Below are 12,898 nucleotides of genomic sequence, written 5' to 3'. Positions count from 1 at the left end.
TATTTGTAATCTCTGAGATTTCGCGATGGTGATTCCACAGTTGAGGAGCAAACAACGCTTAAAAGCACAATTGCTTTTTAGTTTTCAGCTTTGACCTCTGAATATCCAGAAGTCTCTCATCCAAACCCATTTGTTTCCCGTCTTCCCTGGTGGCTGCTGCTATCTTTTTTTCCCCCCTTTCTGGAAAAGCAGAAATGACTGAGTTATAATCTTCCCGTTTTATCTTCCCAGTCTGTTTTCAGTATGCGGAACCGGCAGAGGGGATCCCATCTGGGCCTGATGCTCCTGGCCTCCCAGGTGTTTCGGATGGGTGTGGACAACATCCCTCCAGTCACTCTGGCCGTCCTGGGACTCAACGTGTACCTCTACCTGTTTCCTGCAGCTCCACTGATGCAGGCAATGCACAAATACAGAGACTGTCATTTACACAATTTGCTGCTTCCGACTTATCTCATGGGACGACTTGCTGCTTTTCTTTGGTTTATATATCGCAATAAATAGCAGCTAATGCTGTAATGGGTCCAAATAAAAATGATAAATGACTACTTACTGTTGTAGTCAGTGCTTTACCATCTTGTAGGAATGACGCCATCGCCTTGTACTGTATTCTTTTTATATTACTAGCATCAATATGAATAATACTATCTATCCAACCCGTAGGCCTGTGTGAGCGTCCAGCAGGCATACTGGTTCAAAGACTGGCGCCGCCTTCTGCTGTCCCCGCTTCACCATGTGGATGATTGGCACCTCTACTTCAACATGTTGTCCTTCCTCTGGAAAGGCACCAAGCTGGAGCAACGGCTGGGCGGGGCCTGGTTCGTCTACCTGCTGTCAGTCTTCTCTCTGCTCACCGGATTGGTCTATTTGCTGTTGGAGGCCGTGTTGACAGAGCTCACCCAAGACCAGTCCTACAGCATGGCCTGTGCTGTTGGCTTCTCAGGTACAGACTAATCGGCAAAACTCTCACAAGATGTACACTGGTGTAAAATATTGGACTTTTTATGTCTCTCTACTGATACAACATGGAATAAACATTAAAAATACCCTTTCCCTGAAAGTAAAGCCAAATAAATAAAGGGAAGTATGTATTTTTTGATAAATGTGTAGGTTTAGGGATTTAGACTCTGGGTCCTCTCTCAGGTACTGGGAACTTTGTGGACCCATGAAGAATACTCAAAATGGAGGCTCCACGTGCTATTATAGATAGATAGATAGATAGATAGATAGATAGATAGATAGATAGATCAATCTATGAGATAGATAACTATTTACCACCTCTACTTGCAACCTTTCTTATCATCTTTGCTCTGTGTTCAGCAGCCGGCAGTTCAGTTGAAGTATCACAGACTTTTTGTCACCTGACTGCTGGTCTCAGATGAGTCAATCATGGCTTTCCAGTGAGGAGAGCAGAATGTAATGTTTTTAACAGGATCTGGTCAGAGCAAAGCTTTTCTTATAGCTACTGGCTGTTTTAAACAATGTATTTCTGGTGGTTGTTTAAAGAAGACTTGCCTTTTTAATCCCACTGGTATGGTTTTGGGGTTCAGAGGTTTAATGACTTTTTAAATTCCTTTTTGTTGTGTTTTCTCTGAGCCGCCGTTCTGCATTCTCTCACCGTTGGATGCATCCAAAGTGTGCCTTTTTATTGATATTTGTTTGGTTCTATATGTTTTTCCATTCTTTTTTTCTCCTGTGAAAATGCTTTACCATACACACCAGCTGATGTGAAGTATCTCCTGGCTGACTGCTGTAGTCTCACACTGGTGAAATTCCCTAAACCCCCCCCACCCGCCTATTAATCAATCCTTGTAAATATGTCTGTTTCTTAGGTGTCCTGTTTGCTCTGAAGGTGCTCAGTAACCATTACTACTCTGGAGGTGTGAGCTACGTGATGGGGTTCCCTGTGTCCAATCGCTATGTTAGCTGGGTGGAGCTTGTGCTGATCCACATCACATCACCCGGGTGAGTTACCGATCAGACATGATTGCATTAACAAGCCACCAGAACTCACTGGCCAGATACACTGCAGAGAGACTAGCACGAACACTCTTGGTGCACGTAGCAGGGCACGAGCACTGTCAGGGTTAATTCTTCTGTTTTCACTGGGATAGCTCGCATTTAAAGGACCAGTTCACAAAGGTTCAAGTTGGCCTCTATATATTTGCTATAGCATGATAAGCCTGTTGTATGCCACCCACGCTGTTAGTACTCTCTGCAACTTGGAGAAAAACACTTCATCAGATGATTCAGGCTTTGGGCCAATGAAGCTGATTCAACTTAGAAAATCTCTCAGAAGTTAAAAAGAAGAAAAACAAGTCAAAAATATGTTTTGGAGCAAAAAAGGAAAACAATATTTAAATAGTAAATACAACCAGTGTTTAGTAGGAGTGGGCAAGAATGTAAATGGTAAATGGACCCGTACTTGTATAGTGCTTTTCTAGTCTTCCGACCACTCAAAGCGCTTTAACACTACATGACTTCATTCACACACTGATGAGAGGAGCTACCATGCAAGGGGCCACATCAGGATTATCAACCATTCATACACTGTAGGCGCAGCTACGGGAGCAATTTAGGGTTAAGTGTCTTGCTCAAGGACACATCGACATTGGTTAGCGCAGCCGGGGATCGAACCGGCGATCCTCTGATTGAAGGACGACCCTGCTCACCACTAAGCCACAGTCGCTCAGAATGTGTTTTTTACAAAATTCTAAAGGGCGGAAAATCTAAGTAGGCGGAGCTTAACCGAACAACAATTTGTAGAGTAGATGGAACCGGACGTGTGTAAAATATTAAGTCAATCGGGCATAGTGGGCGATGGGTATGGGCTGTCAAACTTCAACTCTAGGGGGCGCTATTAAATCCTTTTTTTTCCACACCCCAATAAGATTGCAATTTTCACCAAGTCGGATTAGTGTTCAATTAAAAAAAAATGTAGGTTTAGCCCAAGCACCTCTTTTCCCTGCGCAAAGGAGGCAAATAAGAATAATAAACATTCAAATAACATTAGGTCCTCCGCTCTGACTACGTCAGTGCTCGGGCCCTAAATATGTTGCACACAGTTGTCCTTTTTCTACATGTCAGATGCTGTGAATGAATGTTATCCACTAGGTGGCAGTGTTTCATTTGTTAAGGAATTCATCTGCGCTCTGCTCCTTCAGGACCTCTTTTGTCGGTCACCTGGCGGGTATCCTGGTGGGTCTGCTCTACACTGCTGGACCCCTGAAGGCCGTCATGAAGAAATGTGCAGGTCAGAATTCAAGTCTCAAGATACAGTTTTTCTTATAAAATGTAAAATGTGATTCAGGTCATATACTGGCCTTGTAGCGGCGCTCATTTTTTTAACATGTGACATAACGTGTGTGTGTGTAAAAAAAAAAAAAAAAAAAAAAAAAAAAAAAAAGACACTGGAGATGGCTTTGAGTCCATGTGCAGATCTGTGTGTCTGTATTAGTTCATATCCAAATGTAAATGCACATAAACACTTCCGTTTGCACTGAAATTGTCTGCTTGTCTATTCTTTCCCCAGGGTTTGTGACATCGAATGGATACAACTCCTGGCCCAATGCGCATTACAGCTCTTCAGGCTCTTCGGGTACCATACAGGCTTTTTTTCTCTCGAGAATTTGAAGTTGTTTAACTGCAACACGGAGCTTTGATTGTGTCGTACCCGTTGGTTTGATCCCGTTTTTTAAAAGCTGCATTGGAAAGTATTGAGGCAGACTCGCACATTGTTGATTTGGGGTCTTTTCACGACTATAGAATATACCAGTCTCAACCTTTTTAACGTGTTTTCTTAAATTTGAATGCTGATGCAGTATGTGTGTGTGCGTATTTGTCTGCCTGCAGGCTACAGCGGCACTGATGGAGGCTACAGCGGCACTGGTGGAGGCTACAGGGGCACTGGTGGAGGCTACAGCGGCACTGGTGGAGGCTACAGCGGCACTGGTGGAGGCTACTCAGGTTACTATCAGTCTCCACCAGAAAATACGTCAAATCCTCCAGCGTCTTACGCAGGCGGACTGACGGAGGAGGAGCAGTTGCAGGCGGCCATCAGAAACAGTCTGAATGATGGAGGTAAGGGAGGTTTTGGTGACACTGGTTTCTAGAAGCTGCCAATGAGGGGGGGGAAGCCACCCGAGAAAAGAGTCCACCGAAATCTAAAGTGTGTAAATTGAATGACTTCATGTCTTGTAGGACCACCCAGCCAGAGAGGAGCGCCTCCTCCTTACGGGTTCTCTCGGGAGGCGACGGCTGAGGACATCAGGTTGAGGAGACTTAGGAGGTTCGACAGCTGAACTGCCGTGCCAAATGTGAATAACTAAAGATGTCAAGGGCTCATGAGCTGGTTAGGTTTGGGGCGTGTCTGCTGATGCTGTAGCAGCTTCCATTTGGGGGAATGAAGAAGATTTTCTGTTTTTGTCACACCACTTGAGGGGGAAATTTCACTTATTTCTCTCCATCCAAGCCACATTAGACCAGGTGTAGATCTAAATGCTGTATTTTAATTAGTCAAACCTGGACTTCAGGTTTGTAAAACCGTTTCTTCTGTTTTTGAAATCAGGAAAATCTCCATCTAGACCAAGTACAACCAAGTCAACCATGATACTTCAGACTGGTAAACCAGTTTTCTTGTTAAATCTGTTTAAATCTAACCCAGACAGTATTTCCAAAGTACTTTGAGCTGCGGGTCCCCACTGAGCAGTGCTAAACCCCAGTGTTACTAACGAAATGAATTACCCCAAAACGTATAATGCCTTGTATTACTTTTATTACTCATTTCTCAATACATCGTTTTTAGGAAGGCATTACGCAACTTTCTTTTCTTTTTGCAACTGTACCCGCATACTACTTTTCCAAAAAGTCACCCAGCAGGAGGCACACCGGCTGTAAGCGACGTCGAAGAAGTACATCGCTGGCTCTGTTTCCCCTGAAGCTCAGAGGCATGATGGGAAGTAGCACAGCTTAAATTAGAGCCAAGAAAACCCCCCATGGGCCCGAACACCATGCTGCAGTGGATACCATCGAAACTGTCCGTCCCGGTCCCTGGCGTGTCCTCCCGGAGTGCAAAAGAAGAGGCCAAAGAAAGGTTTGATATCCAGACCTTAAGTCAAGTTGGTTTCTGTTTGAACAGCAGAACTGTTTTGACATCAGGCAGACTTGACAGTTTAGGTAGTTTGATCTTTTTTTTTTTTTTGCACACTGCAAAGGGGAGCGTGGGGCCCTGGCAGGCTGAGTGAGTGACAGAGGGGATGACAGGATGAGGACAGGGTGGCAGGTGTCGCGCACATTAAGGCCGCCTCTTTTATGTCTTTTTTTTCTTCTGGTAAGTTGCCTTTCAGTTTGTCACCACGCCTCATCCTGTAAACGAGTGGCGCCCCGTCGGCACACCGTCACTAAGGAACCGTGAGACGCTGATCTCGTCTCGGTAGCTCAGCGACCAGAATAGTCTGCCTCGAGCCCTTTCAATGGACGTCCCATCTTTTTATGCGTCGTTGACTTGAATCAGTTTGCCAACAATGGAGGTTGACTCTTATGTCAGTCGGCCATCCACCTCTTCCAGGTGAAGTGTTTACAAGCACACATCAAGAGGCAGACATGAGGAGAAATTGAGCGTTTTTGTTGTGATTTCTTTCTTTAATGTTGGCTAGAAACCCCAAAAGTGTTAAATCTATTGCAGTGGCGATGATCTCTGAAGCATTTCTGTTCATTTATCTCTTCAGATATTTTTACATCATTATATGGCAACAAAACCAACATATTGTACTATAAGTGCTTTTTATAAAAATGGATATGTTTGCTGAGCAGTTCCCATGTTGGCTGTTAACGGAGTGATTTGTGTGTTCAGCGCTTCACTGCTCAGACTAAAGTATACGGAATATTTACATTTTGTGGTCACCCTTTATAGACCGAGATGGGACATTGTGTTTTTATTCATATATATTTTTTTACCTATAGATGATCATCTATAGAGAAACGATGTCCACGCAACAATAAAAAGGTTGGAACAACACAGAAAGGTGTCACTGTCTTTTTGATGAAGTTATTCACTACTCAAGCGTTGACACTGTTATACTCTCACTCAATAGTTCTATTGGGGTACTTGTACTCGAGTACTCACTATTATAAAGTAACAGTACTTTTACTACTAAAAAATGTCAGTGAGTGGCCGTCAATTATGAAATATGATATTTGACTTTCTAAGTAATTTAAAAATGCTTTATAATGCATCAAGATACTTGTTTAAAAAAAAGCATTATGAGTGTTAGAAGCAGATTATAACACATTATAAGTATGTGTATAATGCATTAAAGTCATAGGAGTCCCAGAAAGTGTTACTAAAATAGTATTTCCCTGTTAAAAGAGCATAAAACAGTCATTTCTGAGAGGGAACTGTGTCGTTAGATGTTTTGAATGTCATCCCTCCATCACGGTGACCTTGAAGCCGCTGCTAAACAAACAGGGCTCAGTTCCAGACGGGGGTATGTAGGTAGACCCCCCCCCCCCCCCCCCCCCCCCGCTCAATCCAACGTGAAGGTTGATTTGCCGAGCTGGGGTCACTCCCTGTGGACCGATAACCGCACCACTGCATGCATGAAACAAGCTTTTTGTGAGGAGACGGGGCCGCAGTTTTTCTTTTCTTTCTTCTCTCCACTTGGCAGTGATTAACTTCATCACACTCAAATCCTTCTCAGCAACTCGTAAAGTCTTGTGGAGAACGGCATGAGGTACGAGCCCGGGGGCACATTTCTTTATCGCTCGCGTGCCAGAGTTGCATGCTGGCGACGACGACTAAAGAAACTTCGCTACACTATTTATAGGATAATCTCGTGAAATCCTCCGTCGAGCCCGAGCCCAAGCCCACCCTCCCACTTCGAATCATCCTGATGACTTTGTTCTCTGTTCTTCCCTTGCAACCGTGTGGAACTTAAATGGAACTTCCTGTTTCGGCTATCGGCTGCCACCACGTAAGTGTCTTCAGTCACTCTGGATGATTAGAGCTCTGTTCAACAGGACTGTGGGTTTGTCGGTCAAACACACACACACACACACACACACACACACACACACACACACACACACACACATACACACACAGTTTTATGACAAGGTCTAATCCGGCAAAATAAGTGTAAAGCCAAAGAATAGAGAACATTCTTGAGTCCAGGCTTTTCAAAAGATAGTGTCGGTTTATTCCACATCATCTTCTTCTTTTGATTATGAGATCATGCTGTTCTCCCTCACAGGTAAGCGTCCTTGTATTTAGTCTACTGCGAGGCCCACGTATGCATTTCATGCACTACCCCAGGGGTCGGCAACCCGCGGCTCCGTAGCCGCATGCGGCTCTTTAGCCCGTCTGTTGGCTCACTGAGGCTTTGACAAAAAAAAAGACGTTTTTATTTTAATCTTTTTTTTTTGCCCAGTGGAAAAACTTTCTAAGGGAATTCCTCTTATCTTGGAGTTTTAGGTGATATTGGGTCACTGAAAATAAAAATAAATGTTTAAATATTTCTTTCACTAAAATGTGCGTCACATCCTGTTACGTCGCTGTCAAGCCTCTTCCCCTGCAGGTGGCTACTCGTGATTCAGAGCCCCGGCTTCGCTAAACTATCAACGGATAAATAAATAAAAATAAAAGTCACGTTTAATTCTGCGTTGACGTATTAATTTGCTTTCACTGCCAACGACGCTGGCTGACCTGTATGCTTGATATGTGGCGAGAAATTAACAAACAACAAAACATTTAATGTTAAAAATCTCTTCCTTAACAAGCATCTGCTGAAAAGTATTAAGCTGCAACTGCTGCAGCAAACTGAGCAAAGTAAATATACTTTCAGGAAGTGGATCAAGTCTCCAAACTCCACTACTGCTGCTAGTTCTGTGTCAGCTAATGAGACACTGAGGCGTCCGCTAGTAAAAACGGATCCGTCCTCCTCCGTTTGCGATGCTCTAAAAGTCCAGCGTAGTGAGGACGCTCAGTGTAAACGAAGCAAAATATATGCGTTTTAAAATATAAAACTCACATGAGGAGGACAGGTATCGAACCTGCTGGTTACAGGGTGAACCCTCTATCACATGAGCCACATATATAGACAGAATTTAAGATCAGCATAGTTGTGCTTTTAATGGATCTCAATGTAGCCGACAAATGACAATTTTTTGTTTGATAGTTATAAACAGGTAAAATAGCAATACAATGTAAAATAAATAAAATTTGCTTTTCGTGACAATGAAGAATGCAATTTGAATGATGGAAACACTGTTTCATTCATATTTATGATATTCACTTCGACAGTGACACTTTTGGTCCAAAGCGTACACACCATCGGAGCTATTTGGGGCTCAGTGATTTCCTCGAGGACACTCGGGCATGTGGACAGGAGTAGACACAGGAGACATGAGCACTACTGGAAGAAAATCAAATCCAAAAGCATACTGAATGCAAAATAGGCCCATGCTCTATATATACAGTGTTCAAATGTAGAACTCGCATACAAACACGCCTTGGTATACGCTGGAGCCTGACTGATACTGGTGTCATTATTTAGGTTCTAAAAAAATTATATATATACACATCCGTTGTAAAAGTAGTTTCCAAAAACATAAACACGTTTGAAGTGTATCTACAGACACAAGCCGACCTCATTTGAATGTATTTATTTATATACATATACATATTTTGGAATAAATCGGTGTGTGTTGAGCTCGGCTAAACTAACTAGCGTGCTGCAGCTGATGGACAACCAGCGGTGCTCCTGGTTCAAACTCGTGCTCGAGAATTTCTTCTTTTGTTTACAGACATGGGTGTAGAAGACATTGTTAGTCAGAAGCAGTGGCGGGCCGTGGATACTCTACCTGCGCATTCAGTGGATCAGCTGATCACCTATGCTTTATACTTGTTGTGGAAGTCCCAAAAACATTGGAACATCAAACCCCCTTGTGTTTGGGTTCATAACACCATCCGTAGACGCAGCTCGGTGAATTTCACCGACTCCTCCAGGAACTGCGTCTGGCTTATCTCCGTAAAAACAGTTACCGTTTCCGCCATCCACCATGGAAATAACCACTAGTTCTGTTATATACTTGTTGTGTAAATTCCACATACATCGGAACATCAAACTCCATCGTGTCTGGTTTCATAATACTCTCCATAATATTATCAGCAGCAGACCAGCAGCAGTTTGATTCAGCAACAGCAGGACGGCGGTGATGACGGGCGGAGCTTCTCAACGCTGATTCTCAACGCTGATTGACGATTTTTTTCGTCCGAGTTGGAAAATTTCAACTCGCGCGAATTTGTGCCGCGTCAAACGTACTATTCGCACCGCCTCAAGCGTGTCATTCACGCCGCCAGGTGGAAAAAAAATGCTTTTTCGCAACCTATCGCATCTGTGCATTGACTGCATTTGGTGTGAAAGCAATATTAGGCGTTTGCGTTTGGTGTGAACACAGCATTAGGCAAACACACGTTAAATTAAACTGATCGCATCCCCAGACCACAACCAGCCTCAGATATTTAACCTTTATCCAGGGGTCATCTACTCTTTTTTTTTTTTTAAACCATGTTATCTTCTGTGTTGCTGTCACACATTCCCTCCCTCTTATATGTCTCTCTTTTGTTCTCTCCGCGTCTCTCTTTACTGCTTTAGGAATTTTTTTCCCTTTGAATTTTGATTCCTCCCCAGTGTGTGCGCTCTCCTCCCGCCTTTTCTAAAACTCTATTTTTCCCCCTTTTCTCTCTCTATCGCTGTCTGCTTTTGTGCGTCTCTCTCTCTCTCACCTCCTCCCTTGATGTGTCTTTCTGTTTGTCTCTTGATTCGTCTCACACAATCCAGCAATGGTTTTGATCTCGCTATACCTCTCTTTCCCTCACACTTTCTCCCCCTCTCTCTCTCTCTCTCTCTCTCTCTCTCTCTCTCTTTCCCGCTCTCTCTCCTGCTCACACACTCTCCGTCTCTTTCCTCCTGGGTTGCCTGCAGATCAGAGATAGCATGTCTGTCAGAAAAGCCACAGAGTTGCCGAGCTGCTTGATTCATCCCAGCTATCTGAGTGACCCATTTCTGCACCAACTCGCACATTTCCATGCTGTGAGATGAAGTCTTTTACCGCATCGGTTCAACAACACACCTACATCAACAACAGCCACTATTATAGATCCGGGTGCTCTCGGAAATGGAAAACCTCAGGAGTCTATCCTTGGCCCACCATGCAGGACTAGGCCCAGGGTATGAAGAGCAGACTAAACCTTGAAATCCAAACGGGTAAAACGTGTTCTCCTTCCACCTCGAACACCCCGGGAATGAAACTCTATTTGTCGTCGCAAGACTCCTGCAGCAAACCCTGAAGATCCTTCGGACCCTAAATATAAAAACATCGAAAGATCAGTTACAACAGCACCAGAGCTCCGTTTACCAGGACGTGATGTCCAGTCCCATCAGCTTAGTGTATTGAAAGTTGGTCACTTTTGATTCCATTCCGTTGTTTATTAGCCACGCAACCAGGGCTGGATGGACGTTGTATGTTATTCTCTACAGAAGTGATTCAGTGAAAAAAAAAAAAGAATAAAAAAATAAAAAAAGTAAAAAAAAAATTCATCCTTTGGTTTTATTTTGAAGGGACTTTTTTATACAGCGGAGTGTCATTATTTTGCAGGTTCTGGTTTCAACTTGTTTTGTCCCATGTTTTCAGCAGCGTGTTCAAGGTTGGGTCAAACCATCCTGATATTGGGGAGACTCTGGGTTTTTAGTATAATTAAATTAAACAGCCTACTGAATATAACATTCACAACTGATGGCGCTGCCTGCATGACAGGAAAAAACTCTGGGGACGTGAGGAGAATTGAGTGCTGCTTAATTTTCTGTAAAGCACAATGTTTTTCAGTATTTACTGATGAGGTAATCACAAGAAAAGTAAATGTTTTATATAAGAATCCTTTTGAATTGCACTTTTTGTTTAATTTATTTTGAATTTGTGGAAAAGCTGCTCCTCAAGACAGTGACTGTTTCCATAGTAAAGTGTTTATCATAGATTCAGTGAGTGTGTATTCTCAGTTAAAGTTAGGTCATTTGAGTCTTTTTGAAACTACTTCTTAGGTGTTGGACTTTTTGGTTTGTGCATGAAAGATGTTGAGTCTGTTTAAAAATGGCTGAAGATTATGCATTGTTATGTATGTTGTAATACATCGTGTCCTGAAGATGCACTTTTAGTTTTTTAATTAAAATGCAGCTAATTGAGTGGAAAAGGGAATAGTTCCCTCTCTAGCATCGCCACCAGCTGCTCGTTTTGGTTGATCATTACATTTGTTTTTGTGTTGGCATACATATTCTGTACTATCTCAGGTTAAAACTGGACCATATTTTCATTAAATTAATTTGAGATGTTGAGAATGTTCCTCGATTTGGGTCGCGGCTTGTCATTCAGGGGTGATAGTGGGTCCCGGAGCCAGACCAGTTGAGAACCAGTGCTCTACAGCACCAGTACATACTGTAAATGGACAACATCAGCCAGTGATATTTGAGGAGGGTGGAGGGAGGAGTCCTTCCTAATGGCTTCGTCTGCAAAGTGTTCAGTCTTTTGGACAATGAGCTGTACCACAGCTGGAAGAGTCCATGAGCAGGATGTGAGGGGGTCGAAGACAATCTTCAATCTACAATGTTTTTCACTTCCGGTTATTGCTCATGTGCGTTTCTGTGGGGGTGATGTGGTTTCCGCTAATTTGTTTGGGTATTTTGTGGGTTTGACATGCAGCTAAAGTCAATAAGGAGCTCCTTGGTTTTGGGAAAAAATTGGAAATTTGCCACCAATTCTTGACCCTTTTCTTTTTACATAATAAATACATAAAAAAATAGGGGCGCATAAACCAAAATTTAGCAAACTTAATATTATATTATTATAATATGTTAATATTTGTTGCATTAGGGATATATATATATATATTTTTTAACCATTGAAACCGAGTGTGAGTAGTTTTTGTAGGTTTCTGCAACCAAAAGCTGATTCATGGTTGATAGTCGGCACCGATTTGTAAAAGTTGGTGTTGAGCCCGGCCTTATGCACCGAGGAAACGAAACACGAGACGAACATTGAGGCCATCCGAGACGGAGTTACAACAAATATGTCTCTACACCAATATGTCCCTCCTCCCAAAAATGTGTTGCATAAGTATGTTCTAACAAAGTTATTATGTATTGAGTTATTCTACGGGGGCTTTAATGTTACCAGTGTCTTTGACCATTTTGCTGTCTAGTGATGACACACTGTGATGTGTTCTTTGAATGTCTTCAGCGTAAAAGTTAGTTATTCTTTTTTATCAGATTGAATATAAAAATGTTTTATTCTCTATATTCAGGAAATTGCTAATATCTATTATACAAGTCACCATTGTAATGCTGCATCAACGATTTGACACTTCACTTCTTTGCGATACGTTTTGCTGTTATATTTGCACACTGTGCTTCAATAAAATAAAGAATAAGGTACTTGCAATAGAGTATCTCTATGTTGCAGTGCTTCACTTTGCCAAAAAGTAAGAATATACCTCTTTCACCGCTCATTCATTTCACATGATGAAATTCCCGTCAGCCCCAAGGAGAAACCACGCGGGGCGTCGCAGCAGGATGCTCTCAAACATTCCACTGGAGGCCTCAACCTGATGAGATGTCTCCTTGAGGGGATCCTCTGCATAGGTGTTAACTGAATCAACATCACATCAATAACCCTAGAATTGCTTTAGTTGTTTAGTTAGTCACATACTTCTATTTTACTGTATATACTTATATACCCTTCATAAATGATGCAGTGTATATATACACTGCATATACTTTACATTTTTGCACTTTCTTTATTGTTTAATTCTTTTAAATTGAATACGCTCTGCTGTTCTATTTTGTTGTATATA

The 12,898-nt window shown here is 42.5% G+C and overlaps 1 protein-coding gene across 1 annotated transcript; it reads left to right on the top strand.

Annotated features, from left to right (window-relative positions):
- Positions 1 to 243: 243 nt before the first annotated feature.
- Positions 244 to 5,124, top strand: rhbdd1 (rhomboid domain containing 1; the record flags this gene model as incomplete). Its single annotated transcript, XM_079225436.1, has 7 exons — positions 244 to 396; positions 661 to 940; positions 1,830 to 1,962; positions 3,162 to 3,250; positions 3,530 to 3,595; positions 3,850 to 4,077; positions 4,198 to 5,124. The coding sequence occupies 7 exons, from the start codon at positions 244 to 246 to the stop codon at positions 4,296 to 4,298; spliced, it is 1,050 nt and encodes a 349-aa protein (XP_079081562.1). The 3' UTR covers positions 4,299 to 5,124.
- Between the last annotated feature and the right edge of the window lie 7,774 nt (positions 5,125 to 12,898).

This window comes from Taurulus bubalis (assembly GCF_910589615.1).
Source record: "Taurulus bubalis genome assembly, chromosome: 10".
NCBI lineage: Eukaryota > Metazoa > Chordata > Actinopteri > Perciformes > Cottidae > Taurulus > Taurulus bubalis.
Note: the sequence above shows the minus strand (reverse complement) of the source record. Positions and strands in the feature narration are given on the sequence as shown.